At 32.6% G+C, this 17,460-nt stretch overlaps 2 protein-coding genes across 4 annotated transcripts in view; one reads left to right on the forward strand and one right to left on the reverse strand.

Moving 5' to 3' along the window:
- Nucleotides 1–1,145: 1,145 nt before the first annotated feature.
- LOC130898132 (zinc finger protein 271-like) lies at nucleotides 1,146–7,102 on the forward strand. The gene is made up of 3 exons (XM_057807196.1): nucleotides 1,146–1,285; nucleotides 3,198–3,513; nucleotides 6,699–7,102. The coding sequence occupies exons 1-3, from the start codon at nucleotides 1,169–1,171 to the stop codon at nucleotides 7,052–7,054; spliced, it is 789 nt and encodes a 262-aa protein (XP_057663179.1). The 5' UTR covers nucleotides 1,146–1,168; the 3' UTR covers nucleotides 7,055–7,102.
- Nucleotides 7,103–8,130: 1,028 nt separating this feature from the next.
- LOC130898133 (short neuropeptide F-like) overlaps nucleotides 8,131–17,460 on the reverse strand; it is a 42,812-nt gene continuing 33,482 nt past the window's right edge. The window contains exons 3-6 of one of the 3 annotated variants that reach the window (XM_057807198.1): nucleotides 13,108–13,259; nucleotides 12,562–12,624; nucleotides 10,754–10,837; nucleotides 8,131–8,361 (exon numbers count right to left, since the gene is read on the reverse strand). In XM_057807198.1, the coding sequence (XP_057663181.1) occupies nucleotides 8,341–8,361; nucleotides 10,754–10,837; nucleotides 12,562–12,624; nucleotides 13,108–13,259 (320 nt within the window). In that variant the 3' untranslated portion in view covers nucleotides 8,131–8,340. The remainder of the gene's footprint in view (nucleotides 8,362–10,753; nucleotides 10,838–12,561; nucleotides 12,625–13,107; nucleotides 13,260–17,460) is intronic. The other 2 variants (XM_057807200.1, XM_057807199.1) reach the window with 2 other exon arrangements.

Raw genomic sequence — 17,460 nt, forward strand, 5'->3', positions numbered from 1 at the left:
TTACTCTATTTCTAACAAAACAAAAAACTAAGGCCTCAACTGTCTAACATTTGGCGGAAGCTGTAGCAGTTTCGTTACTTAACGGCCACACCTCGTATAATAGAAATAGTACCTTAATTCATAAGGTTCAAAAAACTGCTTTAAATAGCAACGTTTTTTTTTATTATTTTTTCTAATTCATACAAATGTTGGGATTTCCGTTTTATTAAAAGAAAAAACAAATCCCATTTCATACATAAATAATTAGTTCCGTAAGGCAATATAACAAAACTAATTCTTACAATCTTTCCGATGAAAAAATCTGTGTATAATGAGATTTGAAATTCCCGAATTACTATAATAGCTGCTTTTTATTTACATGTATATCGTCACATCAAGTTACCTGCACAATATTTGACGTCATTCAAGGTAATTTTATTCATTTATAATTTCCCATTCATAACTTGGAGCGCAATGTTGCAATATCTAACTTTCTTATGATTTTCAAATGAATTAGTTACATAATATTTTTGTTTACATTGTTTTTATAAATAAATAACAAGAAGTAACGGGTTTATAATGTATATTTATTTAATTAACATGATTCATAAGACCAAATATAAGATTTAATACAATTTAGTTTGTTAGAAAAATAAAAAGCTATTTAATCTCTAAAAAACTAAAAAAAAATTGTAACACGAACTGCCGTGGATTGTAAATAATTATTTTGATCAGTAACTTTCGATAAAAACTTTTTTTCCAAGTAAATAATTTTAATAAATTTCACTACTATTTTTATCTATTTTATCTTAAAATACGTTAACCCGGCAACAGCGCTCGCCATGTGGTTAGCCATAAGTGGAAGGGATGTCGGGGATCCTGTGTAACTCCACCTCTCACTTCTCGCCACGATTGTGTTCGGTATTTCCCCATGAATTACGTCATACGTGATTTCACACTATCGATGATACTCTATGACTAGTAAAACTCTCTGATACGTATCTTCCGTCATCTTCTGTAACGTACAATTTCCATAATCGTATCTTCGTTTCGTGGTAAAAAAGAAGGATTCTATTATATACGAAGTTCGCGTTAAACACATGCGCTTGAGTCAGCCCGGCAATTGGAAAGTTCATTTAATCATTTAGAGTTCATTTTAACAAAATTGTCGGAATCTATAAGAATTATTATGAATCTGAGAGATGTATATCAATGGAGTGATTGTCTAAAATATGAATCAGTAGGTCTAGTGACTTTAACCAGTCATGAAATAATAGTGAAATTAATTCGAAGTGAAAGAACATGCGTAAGTAAAAAACGCTTTTAATAGTATCGGTGTTTGTGATTTTGTGTTTATTTTTTAATTTGCTGTATTAAAACGAGGTGAATATTTTTTTTTTGTTTATTTCTCGCACAGATTATACAAGTCTATTATTCTTCTTCTCTTTTATTACAACTAATTATAAATGTCTGAAGGGGAGAGTGGCGTATTGCAGCCAAATGCCTTGTAGTTTCTCTAAATTTTATTTATTGTTCTACAATTTATTGATACTCATTATTTTTTTGAAAATTACTACATAGTGAGCGAGATAACTCGATTTTTAAGGTAGTACTGACCCTTGGTATCAATTAGACGCCGGGTAAATGACATTTTGACATTTGAATCCTGTTATTTAATTTAGATTGACAATAAGAAAGTTCTAAAAACGTTATCCAACCGATTCCTTAACCTCTAAAAACTATAATGTATACAATTAGGCTCTCCAAACCACGTGATTCAATATGGCATGTGTGGGATTAAGATTATTGACGTTTTTGTGTTTGTTTTAAGTATTCAATTTGAATTTCTCCTTCATGTTTTCAGTATTAAACTTTATTATGGGATAAAAATCTTTTTTGCCAATATACGCCAAATTGAACATTTTATGACAGATGACATCGGGATACTTGTTACGAATTGCGCATGTCCCAGTTTCCCCGATTACTAGCGCTGATCATAGAGTGCACTCTCGGTCCAGTGGTGCGTTTTTTAATGCTGTGGTGTAGATTTTAAATGTTTTATGAACGCTCAATTTATATCACAGAACAGAATTTACAGCTAGACGTGATTTCGTGAACGCATTCAACATAAGGCGCAATATACGAGAGCCGTTTTTTTTTCAAGGTCCCATAGGTTATAAATAAAAGACAAGTTCATATAAAACAATAATGTAACCAAAATATTAGTAGATTTAGGTTATTTTTCCACAAGAGAGATTGAGACATTTATCATATCTGTGGACAAGCTTTTCAATACCCTCTTCAAAGAAAGTTGCCACCAATAAACTTGCGGAAATTCCGTAGCAAAGCAGATCATCTGAGGTTTTCTTTCTGGATTTTTTTCAGCGCTAGCGCCTTCAGTCTGTAGAAAACGCAATTCACACTTGGCAAAAGCATCAATAATGGCGGACATGTTTACATGGCTGTAGCACAACGCCGACTGACGCCTGAATGTCAACAATGACGGAGTGTGTAGTGCGAGAGCCTCGCAATCGCCTACAACGCATGTCCGCTGTATAACATTAACACCAGACATAAGAATAAAAAAATTAACCATTGAAATAAAACAAAAAATACTTTGAAATAATCGTATTGGTATACTTAGGATACTGTAAGTCATACCTCGAGCAGATGAAGTTTGGGCAGGCGGGAAAGTATCTACACTACTCTTTCCTTCATTATACGAGGGCTACACGAAATTAGAGGAGTTGAAGTTGAAAATGCTGCATTTTAAAATACGACATGAATAAAATCTTTTTCTTCTATCGTGTGTAAAGTACTTTAGACTCAGTGCGTAAAGAAAAATACTTTAGATAGTAGGCGTATTATTAAGGTCTTCGTAGTGTATGTGACGCTTCCAGGTTCAAGACGCGCTGATGCCATTTTTTATTTTTCTATTTATGTAGTAATAATTATTTTTAGGTGGCATTCATACATGCAAGCTGTTTTGTTGATTTGTCCTTATCTTGATTAAAATTTTCAAAATATTATTAAACATATGATATATTTTATAAGGAAAATACCATTGAACTTCTGTATTTTGATAAATTTTCGCTAGTAGAAAAAGTATGGTGTGCAATTCGTGTGTAAAGGTATTGAACTCAAGTGATTATCGCAAAATAGAGTTTCACCCTTCTATATAGTAAAATATGCGTCAAATCATTATTAATGTCTTTTAGGCTTCATTTTCTCAAAAATCTGTGTTGCAAAAAACCGCCCGACGAAATAATTTATGGAAAATGCATTATTCTGGATTCCTTCCTGTGACAGAAGAGCAGCAAGTTCAGTTAAATCCTGCTACTATTCAATATTGTTATCCACAAACTTCTGACGAACAAAACCAATACTATAATCAACCAATATCGAATCAACCAAATTATTCAATGGTTCCACAACCAGAACCATTCGAGCCCCAAGAACCATGCACTGATGATTACAGTTGCAAATGTGATAATTGTCAAAATAAATATGGTAGTCTTCCTATTCTTTTACAAGGTACGTACCTATTGACAGATTTATTTAAGGTCTTTTCGTCATCAACGGAAAATAGGGTGACTGCGCCATGTGGCGCTGCTCTGCATATAAGATTATTAAGAAAAATGAAGTTAAACTCAGAGACTGAACATTTTGGTATGTTAATTATAAGTTTTTCACTATATCCATCGTTTTTTATATATATAGAAAATTGAAGAAAAGTTGCAGAAATTTCTAATATACAGTCTTTTAAAATCTATGCACAGGCACGAGTGTTCCAGTGTTCATCCAGAAAAAGCTAAACCTAACGGTTAAATAGTTTTACAATCAATTGCCTGACACTCAAATTTTCAATGTCTTCTTCTTCAAGTTTATTAAGTTCCGTTTTTGATATTTCGGAAGGAACAGCTGAGCTGAAGCCATATTCAAATCTTAGATACGGGTTTTCACACATTTTGTATACGTCGAGATAAAATAGATACAACCATACAACCCTCAGTGTGTTTTCAAGAACAGGAGCCTCTCTATAACTCGAACTCTAAGGGAGAGGTAAAAATAAATCGAGTTAAGAAGTTTCCGAGCAACGTTCTTCGAGATGGGGGGTTGTCGACTTATCGAGGTTCTTTTTAGTTGCAAAATTCACGCTACATCGTTAAATAGTATCTATGGCCGTCAATCAGTAACAGTACTGGTTTCGTTACATCCTCTTTTTAAAACCACTTGCCATATATTCGTAGAACGCATCCAGCCGCTTACAAAACACATTTTTTTGCCAAAAATCGATTTTATCCATCAATGTAATCTCCTTCAAGAGCAATACGATTATTCCAACGCTTCTCTAACTTCTCGATGCCGTGTTTTGTCTTTTGCCTCAAAATAGGTTTCAGTTTCAGCAATTGCTTCTTCATTTGAGCTGAATTTCTTACCGGCTATTACTGGGGACCAGATCTGGATAATACGGTGGATGAGGAAGCAAATTGAAGTGTAGTTTGTGCAATTTAACCATCGTCGCCATCGACTTGTTAATTAGTCTTGGTGAAACAGTGTTTTTTTCTTCGACAAACGATCCAAAAATTCTATGTAGTATTCGCTATTGATTGTCTCTCCCTGAACAATATTCCATGCGCATCTCAAAATACTTAAGCCATAATTTTCCCAGCTGACTGTTTGGACGCTTCGGATGTGGTTCACCGGCTGCAGTTCATTCAGATGATGATCGTTTTGATTCTGGAGCGAAGTGATGGTCCATGTTTCATCCATTGTCACTTATCGACGTAAAAAATCTGATTTATTATATGTAAACATGGCGAAGCACTGCTCTGAATCATCAATACGTTGTTGTTTTTGATCGACTGTGAGTAAACGCGGCAAATGTTCATGCATAATTTTAAACACACTGCGTTCTGATATTTTATCGGCCTCAGCTAGCTCACGCAATTTCAATTTATGGACTATTTCGATGTTTTCACGTTCACCATCATTGGTGTCTGTACGAAAACGTTTAAATTCAGCAAACTAACAACAAATGGTTGTTTTCAATGGAGCAGAGTCCGGATAACACTTTTGAAGCCATTACTGAGCTTGTACAATATTCGTTTTGAAAATATCTAAAGTAGCTTCTCTTAAATGGCTGTCAGTTTTTTCTGAATAATGAAAATTTTACACATAGTTTTTTGAAAGTTGGTACTTCATAAATGTCATTTGGATTTGACAATTGCAGCGCCATCTGTGTATCAGACACACTACTTATTGAATGATGTAATATGTAAATTCTTAATATGAAGAATAAGGTTTGTAATTGCTATATAAAGGAAAGATTCTACAGTATTTGAAATCCTCCCAAGTATTACTTGTAATTTAATTTTACTTTCCGTCTTACAATTTTTCCAAGAAGTTTATCAATTGTTTCTTAGTTTGAATCAAAACGTTGAAATAATATATTTACATGGTCAGTCAACAGTAAGGTTTTTTTAGCAAACTTATGATTGACTTTAGGGAGTTTTTCCTGACAAAAATGATTTCATAAGCTTCATATTTCGTAAATTTATGATTTTCACTTCTAATTTGATAAAAGCAGAGAGGTTTAACACATAATATAAGAATTGTTCTAGGATACAATTATTAGCCTACAATCAAACTTTTAGCTTTGAGATTTGATGAAAACATGCGTTAGTGAAATGTTGATATCATAATACACTTGTACTTAGGTCCACTTATTAACAATATTCGTCTTGAATTTGTTTTTCTAACTATTTTTATGAAAACTAAATACATTTTAACTTATTGCTTTTATGTCTATGTCTTAACCTTGTCAATCATGAAATTTTTATTTTGCATTTGATTCAAATGAGTTTAATACTAAGTAAAGTAAATGAAGAAAAAAACTTACCTCTGAAAAGTAATCACTAAAGATCTATTTTTAGCAGTGTTAGAGCACCTGCAAGCTACACCACTAAACATTTTGTTTACAATCTGATTACGAATGTTTTAACACTCCTAAATAAAGTTAAAACAAAAACACAAAAAACCTATTCAGAAACACTGTAAAATTAATTAAAATTCACCTGAATAAACACAAACAAACCAAAATAAAATAAGCGATACTTGGATGTTTAAGATGGCTAGTTACGTAGCACTTGCTGTCTATATACATAGATGGCAGCACTTTAATTCAATGGCATCAATTAGAGATCACATTTGCAATTGATATTGATATTATTGAAACGTAAAATGAGCGTATAACAGGATAATAGATAATTGGATATTGGATTTAGTTTATGACAATTTATTTTGTCTTTTACTCGTTAATTTATTCATCAATTTAAACAAACTAATTCAGTTTGAGGTTCACCTATCACAGTTACGAATGTATATGGTGGCATTGTTGCCAGATCACAGACAAATAACTATCAGCTGATTGAAATATGAAATTAGTTTAAATTATCTTCTTATTTCCTAATTTGTCCCAAATTTCACGTAATAAGACGTAATAATTATTATGAATATTATATTCAACACTTAACTTGAATTAAGTCGAATGGACGAAGCTTCATTTATCTGCATAAGTCATCAAAATACAATTATGTATTACGTTGTTCTTCCTGTACCACTTTCGATTTGTTGATTTGAAATCATCAAAATACGAGCTTTCAACTAATTTACTCGAATTGACTTAAAGTTATTCTCAAATGATGTTTTAATTACAGGTATTGAACAAAAAAACTTTAGTCAAATTAACGAACCAGAAGCATCAACGTCTGGTCAATGTCACACACCTAAAAGAATCCTCACTTGCGAATATTGCAAGAAAACTTTCACACATAAAGGTGATTTTAAAAAACATCTGAGGAAACATACGAAAGAGAAGCCGTTTTCATGTAAATTTTGTAGTAAGAGTTTCGGAAATACATCGAATTTGCTTAGACATCAAAAGCTGCATACCGGCGAGAAACCTTTCGCTTGCGAATATTGTAGTAAAAAATTTAGTAGGAAGGATAAGTTGGATTGTCATAGAAGGAGCAGGACTTGTCAAGAGGCTAGTACTTCCACTAGTAATAATTAATGTATATTTATTATTAGATTATTTATTAAAATTTATATTGTTAGGTTATTGTGAAAATTTTGAAATAATAAATTTTATTTTAATTGTTTTACTTACTATTATTTATTTATCCAAACCATTTTTCCTTACATCGTTGAAGAACGAAATATTTTCAATAATTAAGACAAAAATGAACCCTAAGTTTCAATACTTTTTTGGTGAATAAAAAAAATTAAAATTCACGTTACAAAGAAGTATGAAGAAACCTAACACCTAAAAATGTTTTAATAACCCGTAAAACTTCTTAAATTACGATATTAAATTACTGGAGTTAATAAATCAATTGGGACACTATTTGACGTGATAAATATAACCTAGAATAGCGAAATTTCTAATTCGTTCATCCTCCCTGTTGTTCACCATTCTTCTTCTTTTCAATTTGCTTTAGATCAAGCAGTTCATTAAATTTTATCTTCATTGTTAATTTAACTCATGTAATTATTAGTTTCCATCAATTTATTGTGTTAATTGATTTAATATTTCGTTAATTTCCTTAATGCTTTCAAAGTTTATTATTATTCTTGGATTTTAAGTGAGTGTTGAAGCAGAGTTGGCTGTATTTCTCCCTAGATAGTGGCCAGCTGTATATTTGGGTACGAAGCCGCAATGCTATTCGTGGCTTTGACCCAATTAAAACGAAAATTGTTTTTGGAATTCATCATATAATTAATGAGTAAATTCAGACGTGATTTTATTTCAGTCCCTAGTTTATCTATTGGAATTTCATGAATAAGTATTTCTATAATTAATTAAAGCGATGTATTATTGTTATTATTGAATTTTCACTAGCGGTAAAACAGATGTGGCTGTATTCCTCCCTAGATAGTGACCAACTGTATATATGGATACGAAGCCGCAATGTAATTCGTGGTTTTGACCCAATTAAGACGAAGTTGTTTTTGATACTCATCATATAAGGTACAGTCATTATTGGGTTTTATTATTATATTTAAGTAAATGCGTATTTATCGAATTGTTTCAAGCAGTGTATTTGTATTTTTTTTACGAAATTATTGGAATAAAACACAGTTAGGAAAATTATTTTTTTATTCTAATTTTTCTATATAATACATAAATTGACTACTTTTACACACGTTTGAGATTAAAGATTTTTTTTTATTATCAATAAACGACAAAGTCTGCCTTATGCCATAAAAATATACTGTTTTCAACAAAGATTTAAATAGTATAACGATTTATAGAAAATAAACGATTTCCGATATTCATGGCAAGTTTTAAGTTCTTGTTTAATTCTCTCCTTCCGAAATCTGTAACAAAAAACACACAAATACATTCCTTAAAAAGTTTTAAAGACAACACTGGACTTTATAATGTGTATACAGTGTGTTTCTGGAACTAGACAGACACTGCCACGCGGCTCGACCAATCGTGTTGCTAGCAACACTAGACGTAAGGAATGCCTTCAACTCGGCTAAGTGGGTGGACATCCTTGAGGCACTTAAGACCGCTTCGGGATCCCAGACTACTTGACCCAAGTGGTGGAGGATTATCTGAGAAACAGGCGAATAATCTACGAGATGATTCCAGTCTGCTTAGACTGGAATTGCCTCTTGGCGTGCTTCTCGTTGCTTACGCCGATGATGTCATAGTTGCGATCACCGGACAATCTGCAGAATTAGCGCAATTTAAACTGAACCAGACAATGAGGCGAGTAGGGGAATGGATGACAACTCGCTACGGAAAAAACTGAGCTGATGTTTCTCACAAGGAAACGGATACAGACAAGACAAGACATTGAGATCGGGACAGACGAAATAGCCGAAAGGACAGTATTTTTGAGCCGCTTAATGGCAAATATTAACGCACCACTATCGGGAAAACAAAGGCTGCTGATGGTAACAACTCACTCAGTTCTTTCTGTATGGGGCGGAGATTTGGTCAGACGCACTGAGTATAAAGATATACTGCAAAGCGATGATGATGGTACACAGACAAGGTGCACTAAGAATCGCCAGGTTCTACCGGATTGTCTCTGCACTGCACAAGGTGTCCTAGTGGTGGCGGTTATAATTCCCGTAGATTTCCTGGATTTAGAGCGTGAGAGGATATAACACGACAGGATGCGGCAACAATCGAACGCGCTAGAACAATATGGACGTGGCAAAAACAACGATGGACGGACGAGAAATCAGTTGAATGGACTAATAAAAGACCTTAGATTGTGGACCCACTACATTACCCAGCTTTTAACGGGATATCTTCACAAAATTAAGTACAAACACCTGAGTGTACGTATGGTAGAAACGACTCAGATGATGCCGAACGCACGTTCTTCGTGAGTAACCACTGGAGGAGTTTAAGAGAGGAGGTAGAGGAGACTGTCGGCAGCATAAATCCTGCTAATATCGTCCAGGTGATGCTTCACAAGGTAGAATTTCGGCAACGGATTGCTACCATTACGGAGAGAATTTTTAGGCAATAGAATGTAGACATAGACAGACCCACCAATCAGAAGTAATATCACAATAGTCCTTGGTTGGACGGAGATGACAGAAGATGGCGGTTTAGTAGATAGACTACGGGAGTCCCACATATCCATCAGTTCTCCTGGTGGAATACGCTGTTGCTTGGATTCCGCAACTTCTTAAAAAAATAATGTAATCAGTATGAATATCACCAGACATTCCATTTAGTCAAAAAGAATAAAAAATTTAGGTTAACGGCAGCAACGTCAAGTTTATGAATAGGATGTAGAATTTGCTACGAATGTCAAACGTTAAACGTCACCTACGAACGGAAACGGAAAGTCAAGTTTATGGATAGGATGTAGAATTTGCTACGAATGTCAAACGTTAAACGTCACCTACGAACGGAAACGGAAAGTCAAGTTTATGGATAGGATGTAGAATTTGCTACGAATGTCAAACGTCACCTACGAACGGAAACGGAAAGTCAAGTTTATGGATAGGATGTAGAATTTGCTACGAATGTCAAACGTTAAACGTCACCTACGAACGGAAACGGAAAGTCAAGTTTATGGATAGGATGTAGAATTTGCTACGAATGTCAAACGTCACCTACGAACGGAAACGGAAAGTCAAGTTTATGGATAGGATGTAGAATTTGCTACGAATGTCAAACGTCACCTACGAACGGAAACGGAAAGTCAAGTTTATGGATAGGATGTAGAATTTGCTACGAATGTCAAACGTCACCTACGAACGGAAATGGAAATTCAAGTTTATGGATAGGATGTAGAATTTGCTACGAATGTCAAACGTCAAACATCACCTACGAACGGAAACGGAAAGTCAAGTTTATGAATCGGCCTTAATCATACTGATAAGTAGCATCAAATTGATTACATCAATTACAACAAAACTAATTATATTGAAAGGAATCAATAATATCATTCAATAATAAATTAAATACATGCATCTCTTAGTTAATGGTATTTATTCAAAATTCCCGTGATTCGGAAATAATTTTCTTTCAAAAAAGATATATTTTTGTCGAAATTTGCAAAATTTTACTTCCAAACCATATTTTCCATTAATATACTCAAATATCCCCGATACCTTTAATAAAAATTGCTATTGGTAGATGTCAAGGTATAAATATGAAAAATTCAAAGCAGCTGTTCTATATCAAACCTAGTTTGCGAAAATACGGGAATATATTAATAAAAAATTCTCTTACATTTGTTAAACTTACTGGTAATGGGGCATCATCGAATCTTTTACCAAACCGGAGTCGTAAGGATGGAGATCTGTCGTTCAATCCCTGAAAATAATATGAATAAAATATATATAAATGTCAAGTTTCCTGAAAGACTTGAAATAAACTTCCGCTATCAAATGTGACACTTGAGTCACTCGTTGACATTAGGAAACGTCACATTTTTCATAACATATGAAACAGTTATGAGAAGTACTTATGTAAAAACTTTACGTAACTTAATTTATTTAGATACCTTACACTACACTTAACTAATCTATATAAATAATCCACTAATCACTCAACTAACTAAAATAATTTATTTAAATTCTTCGATTACTTTCTATTTCGGTCTGTTCACTATAACTATTTATTGTAAACTAACTAAACTGCGCTACACAAACTCCTTATATAAATTAGGTACTAAGCTGGTAGGTTTCCAATGGTTTTCACGTCCACGGGTTGTTTGCCGCATTTTCCAATATAAATTCGCACAAAAAATTTGTCGCGGTCTAATATTTCAATACTTTTTGAGGAGGTCAACAAGATTGACACCAGCTTACTGGAATTGTGATTTCAAGACAGGCGCCTGCATCAAATAAGTCTCTTTCTCGTGGGAACATCAGTTCATCCTTCCTGCAGGCTAAGTGGTGAGTTCAGAGGAAGACATAGTCAGATGGGGACGTAAACGTAGAAGAGCTTGGAACAAACACGTGGACAGGATGACCAGAGATAGAAAAGCAAAGATCGCACGAGACGGTAAACTAGGGACACGACGATCTTTAGGAAGACTTCCAAAAAGATGGATGGATTAATGGACATCAACACATCTCAACAATACGTTGAAGAAGAAGAAGAAGAGTTCAGATCTCAACAATGAATATGTAGTCCACAAATTCAACGTCTTTAATGTTTTTGAATTTTCAAAAGAAGCAATTAGTAACTTTTAATCGATGTTCTTTATATTTTTCAAATTTTTGGAAGGCCAGAACGTATCTACTTCTTGATTTTTCAGGTATAAAACTACCCACTGCAGCATTAGCAGATTCTTTCACTTCAAATGGAATGTCTGCTTCTTTATCTGAAGACATTTAAAGTAATTACAACACTTTTTGATTCCACGTTAATATTTTCTTACTTACGAAATTGATTTCATACTCATTTTTTACCTTATTTCATTAATGTACTAAAAAATAACAAAACATACATGTATTGAAATGTTTCTTTTTCTTATATATTGTCTCGAACGATAGAGGGAATAAGCGAATACAATATGAATCTGGTTGGGTGCCGAATGGCAAAAGGCCAATTCAAAAAGACTGAAGAAATAGACAATGTGAATTTTTGAGGTTATATTAGTGTTTACAATAAAAATTGAAAGTTTGTTTTGATATATACATATTAGTGTCTGCAAGATACTTTAAACGTAAAATTAAGTGTTATTATTATTATTGGGTAACGTATAAAGTAGTTGAATGAAAATTTTATAGATATTTTGTAGTTTTTTAACTTTTCAGCACATATGTTTATATACTTTTCAACACAGGTGTGTTTTTTTACGTTTTACTTTTTTTTGAAGAATTTTTTACGTGGTCGTAGGAAAATTAGTGTACAAAACTCGTTGAAAAGTGTATTTCGCACTCGTTATGGTTCAATTTCAATAATATTTCACATATAAGGAAATTTTTCAATTCGTAAGCTGTTTGAATTGATATCTTCGCTATTTTACCCTCTAATTAATGATATCTGAAATAAAGTAATAAAAAATAAGAAAATATAAAATAACTTACAAGAATGTCCTCTCCTCTCTTTCCGTATCGTAGACGTAGGGAAGGAGGCCTTTCAACACCATTCTGAAATTACATTTTTTTTTCTAAATTCTCAGTCTAAATTATTGCTATTAAAAATTAATGATTCAATCATACATGGGCCATTTTTTTTAATCTCAGATAGCCTATAAATAAAGGACAAGTTCCATATAAACCTAACCAAATCATTACGGCCATCTTCAAATTTTCGACACCATTCACGCACACCATACCTGTAGCACAACGCCGACTGACGCCTGAATGTCAACGATGGCGGAGTGTGTAGTGCGAGAGCCTCGCAATCGCCTACAGCGCATGGCCGCACAGCGTTTATACGGAGTGATCGGAGGTTGAAAAAAAACGGCCCTCGTATACAACTTTGAGCGCGAAATAAACATATATTATTAAATTTCAGACTAATAGTCTTTCTGCTGGAATACCCAACTATCTCATACTAAAATATTTTAATTAAATCTTCTTATTTATTAATTCCACGTTTTAAATACACTACGTTTATGAGATACTTACAGTTTTGGATGCAAAAGGATCGAATTCATTTGAACGTTTTCCAAATCTAAGACGTAACTGTGGTTGCCTACGTCTTTCTACTTGGTGTAAGCCGAGCTGATCGTCGATATTTTCCTTCTGCATAAGTATTTCGACAAGATCATTGATATTATCTGAAAATATGAATAAAAATAACGTTGAACTTTAGTTGAATTGAAATTGTAGTAAAAAGGACCGAATTTATCGAAAATAATACTAAATATTTGACGTAATTGTGGTTGCATACATTATTATAACGTTTATTTGCTTGGAGAAGATCATGAATATTGCCAGATAATATGATTAGAAATAATGTTAAATTGCTGTTTAAACTGATATGATGGCGAGAAAATGTATTGAATTTATCAAATAGATTTCAAAATATATGGTGTAATTATGATTGCTTATATTTTTCTACTTGGTTAGGCTGAGTTGATTGTCCATATTTTCCTTCGGCATAAGTATATCAACGAGTTCATAAATAACATATAGAAATATGTATGAAAATAACGTTGAATTGTAGTAAAAAGACAGGAATTTTTCGATCATGTAATTGTGGTTGCCTACGTGCTTTTACTTTGTGTAAGCCTTAGAACATAAAGTAGTATACAAAACGTATACAAAAAATTTAAGTGTCTATAATGTTAGTTTAAATAAAAATTTAAATGTATGATTGTTTTTCATTTTCATATATTCGTAAAAGGTATCGAAAATATTAATATCATTTTATAGAAACAGTTTTATCCTATTTAAATTTATGCACGACGCCACTGATAAAGTCTCTTCTGCGGCGGCCATTTTCTATAACCTTTCCGGTTAACAGTCCGTGACATAAGATTCCTTCATTAAACTTTATGTTTTAAACTTCTTTTTTCATATATATTTCGAGATACCTTGAATAATATCTGAGGATATGAATAAAAGTAAAATTTTAATTGAAAACGATTTTCATTTTGGCAAAAAGGATCCGAGTTTATAGAAAAAATTTTAAAATGTAATTGTGGTTGCCTACGTTTTTTAATTTAGTATGAGCCAAGTTGATTATATCACATAATAATTATGGGATAATAAATTGAATTATATTTTCATTGGAACGGTTAAATAGCAACTTGAATAAATGATACAATAGATAAAACATTATTTCCAGTTTCCTGTATTGATGCCACTAACAAAAGTAAAACACTCGAGCGCCGCCTATGTAATTGATCAATTAACAGGTCATCTGTGATATGTTAATATACTTTAGAAAGTAAATATTGCCCGTATAATTATTTTAATTGGAAGGCGGGTTTTGAACGAAAATAGAACTATATAATTTCGCTTAAATCAGAACGTTTTCCAAGTCTCATCAAAGCACAACTCCACGTTTATATCTAACTTATAATAATATTCGAATTAGGTGGAAATACAAAATAAAGTTTACTGTATGTATCTGATAATGTATAATATTTTCACATTGATAGATAAACTATAGCTTCGTTCTAAAGTCTCTAACCTAATTTTAAGGCCCTTTAAAAGTTGCCATAATAAGATAAAACGATACTTAAGGTACAAATATTCTTAACTGGATATTTGTTAGGTTAAGTTTTCTATTGTTATAAGGCTAATTCAAAAGATATCTAGTTGTTGATAATTGATGGATTCATGGTGGCAATAGAAAATTTTATTATTATTTAAAACTGTAGTAATTTTCTAAATGAATATATTATTTAAACGGAATCGTATTGAAATTCAACCCAGTACAAAAACCGTTTACTTACGTTAATGATAAAAAATCGATATAAAGAAAGTTGCGTTGTTTTGCAGTTAGATGTTACACGAAATAGATAAAAATATATTCGCAATTTATCTCCAGCGGGCACTCATATTATAACATTGTAAAAACAATTCCATTAAATCGGTTTTGTTTTATTTTTCCTCGCCACAACTGTCACAAACAGAAAACCGTTTCTTCTCAAACTCACAGCAAAAATACTTGAGAAACAAAATAAGCTTTTTATGATACAAAGTTTATGTGGTATTAACATCACTATACTTAATTATTAACAGTCTATTTGTGATCAATTATTCATAATCAAAGAAGTAGTAGCTCTTGGGGAAAATACCTAGTAGAAGCTTGGAAATATTATAGTATTTTAATGTCTCAAGATATGTAAAATATCCTTTTCATGTTGAACGTGATTTTATTCCCATCTATTGCTCATAACACCGTTAGAATTAAACTTAACCATCAACTCATTTCACTTTTATCGGATCACGTTTCACTTCAAACAGATGAATCTAAAACAAGCAAGTTGATTCCAACACATGACCTTTTTTTTTGAAAAATAAATTCCCATGAGAATTAACCGTGGTGGAAAGAGATTTTCCAACGACATACCGAGTATTTACACGACAAATATTTGCAAGCGACGGTTTTAACAAAAAACTCATATCTACTAATCAGACCGTTATTCAATTTTTTTATTTTATTTTCTATATTTTTCGATATACTTTTTTAGGAAATAATGCACTTTTAATTTTAATGTATGTATCTATTAGTGTTATGATTAATAAGTTGGTAATATCTATTAGATATAGTCCGGTCAATTTAGACATAAAAATAGTGGCCGGAAAAAAAATTGCGGAAAGCCAAATATTGGTGGAGAGCTGAGGTTTACAATTAAAAATAAAGTATTAAAACTTCCCATCGATCCTATGTGTACTACAAAAGTTATTCGGGTTCAAAGGTCAACATTTGAGGTTTTTTGAATTTATCTCGAAAACGGTGAGTTTCATCAAAAGAAAACTTCTAACCAAAGTTGTAGATCTTAAAATTTCCCACAAAAATGGTGTCTATGATTTTTTTTCTAAGAGTTACCATTTCCGAGATATGGCGATTTTAGGATCAGTTAAGGGAACAATACCCGTCAAGTTCTAATTTGACTAACTATTGTTTTGATTTCATTAGATATTTATATCAGATTCAAACTTTTTAAAGTCTACTTCAACAGTCATATCTTCATCGATTCTTCTTCTTCCTCTTGCTGGATGTTATAAATTGTTCAAATGTGGCTGAGTTATTGGTCTCTTCAATAAAATCACAGGAATCTTTCTTTGTTGTAGATACTCAATTGGACATTTTAGCAAGACTGACCTTGGCAATTGGTACACGTTGGAGAACAGAGCAGTTTGCCACTACAACATTTTTTACAATTGCACAAAGCTTGAGAAGTTTTTCTGAAGTAGATTAAGGTACAGGCTTTCATGTAAAAATAAAATTATCGCGATATCTTTGCACTTCTTTTTTTAATTCCAAAACGGTACTTACTTAAAAAATATGCCTCGTAGTATGAAGAAGCAATTACTTGAGGACTTTAAAACTTTATTTTATGGTAGGTTAGGTTAAGTTGGGCTAGATTTCACATGTGAGAGATTTAATAACTTGAACTTGGTTAGGTTAGGTTAGATTAGGTGGAGTAGCTTTGTAGGACTCTCTTCTCGAGCCTGAAAGGGACGGTAACCAGGAAAGAAACTAAATAACATCTCAAAACTATCGGTGAAGCAATGGTGGATACCCATTAGGAGAACTGGTCTGAAATCTGGCCGAGCTGCACGCCAAATTTCTCTGATTGAATCCAATACATCAAAACGTCATCTATTTGTTATCCTTTTCAATTTACTACCGCCCAATATATTGATAAAATTCCAGTTTAATATTTCAAAATACGTGAAATGTTGATTGAAAGACGAAACGAAATACAAAAACGTTGAATGACATCAGGTATATATCATATTTTAAAACCTTGACGGACGTCCAGGCAAATATTTTTAGAGCCGTTCGCTTCAAGTGATTAGTATTTGCTTCCGCTTCGTTGTTTTACCTGTAAATTACGTAACATGATAACTCATATGTTGGCGACACTTTCCTTTATTTATTTTTCCCTCGAGCTTTCATCTTCTTGACAAGTATAACACAATCGATAATTTTTCAACTCATTTTGAAAATACAGTCAAATTGTAGTTCACCAGAGCTTCAGATGGTTTTTTATAGTATATAAACGACGTTTCGCGTAAAAAACGACACAGTGGGCCATTTACCTGTTTACCAAGCTGCATCCTTGGGAAGTTATAGGGCCAAAAACTTCTTTATAACCCTTCAACTCAAAATGTCTGTTGAGGGCGATCGTACCATTATAAGGGAGCTAATTAGGGGTGCTATAACTTTTATATTTCACAGAAGTTTTTTATTTGTCAGTAGATTCTAAAACTTTTTTATTTTTCATAGAAGTTTGTAATTTACAAGGAAAATTGCATAAAAAAAGACATATTTCAATTAATGTTACACTCAAGAAT

The sequence above is a fragment of the Diorhabda carinulata genome, chromosome 9 (genome assembly GCF_026250575.1).
Source record: "Diorhabda carinulata isolate Delta chromosome 9, icDioCari1.1, whole genome shotgun sequence".
Classification (NCBI taxonomy): Eukaryota; Metazoa; Arthropoda; class Insecta; order Coleoptera; family Chrysomelidae; genus Diorhabda; species Diorhabda carinulata.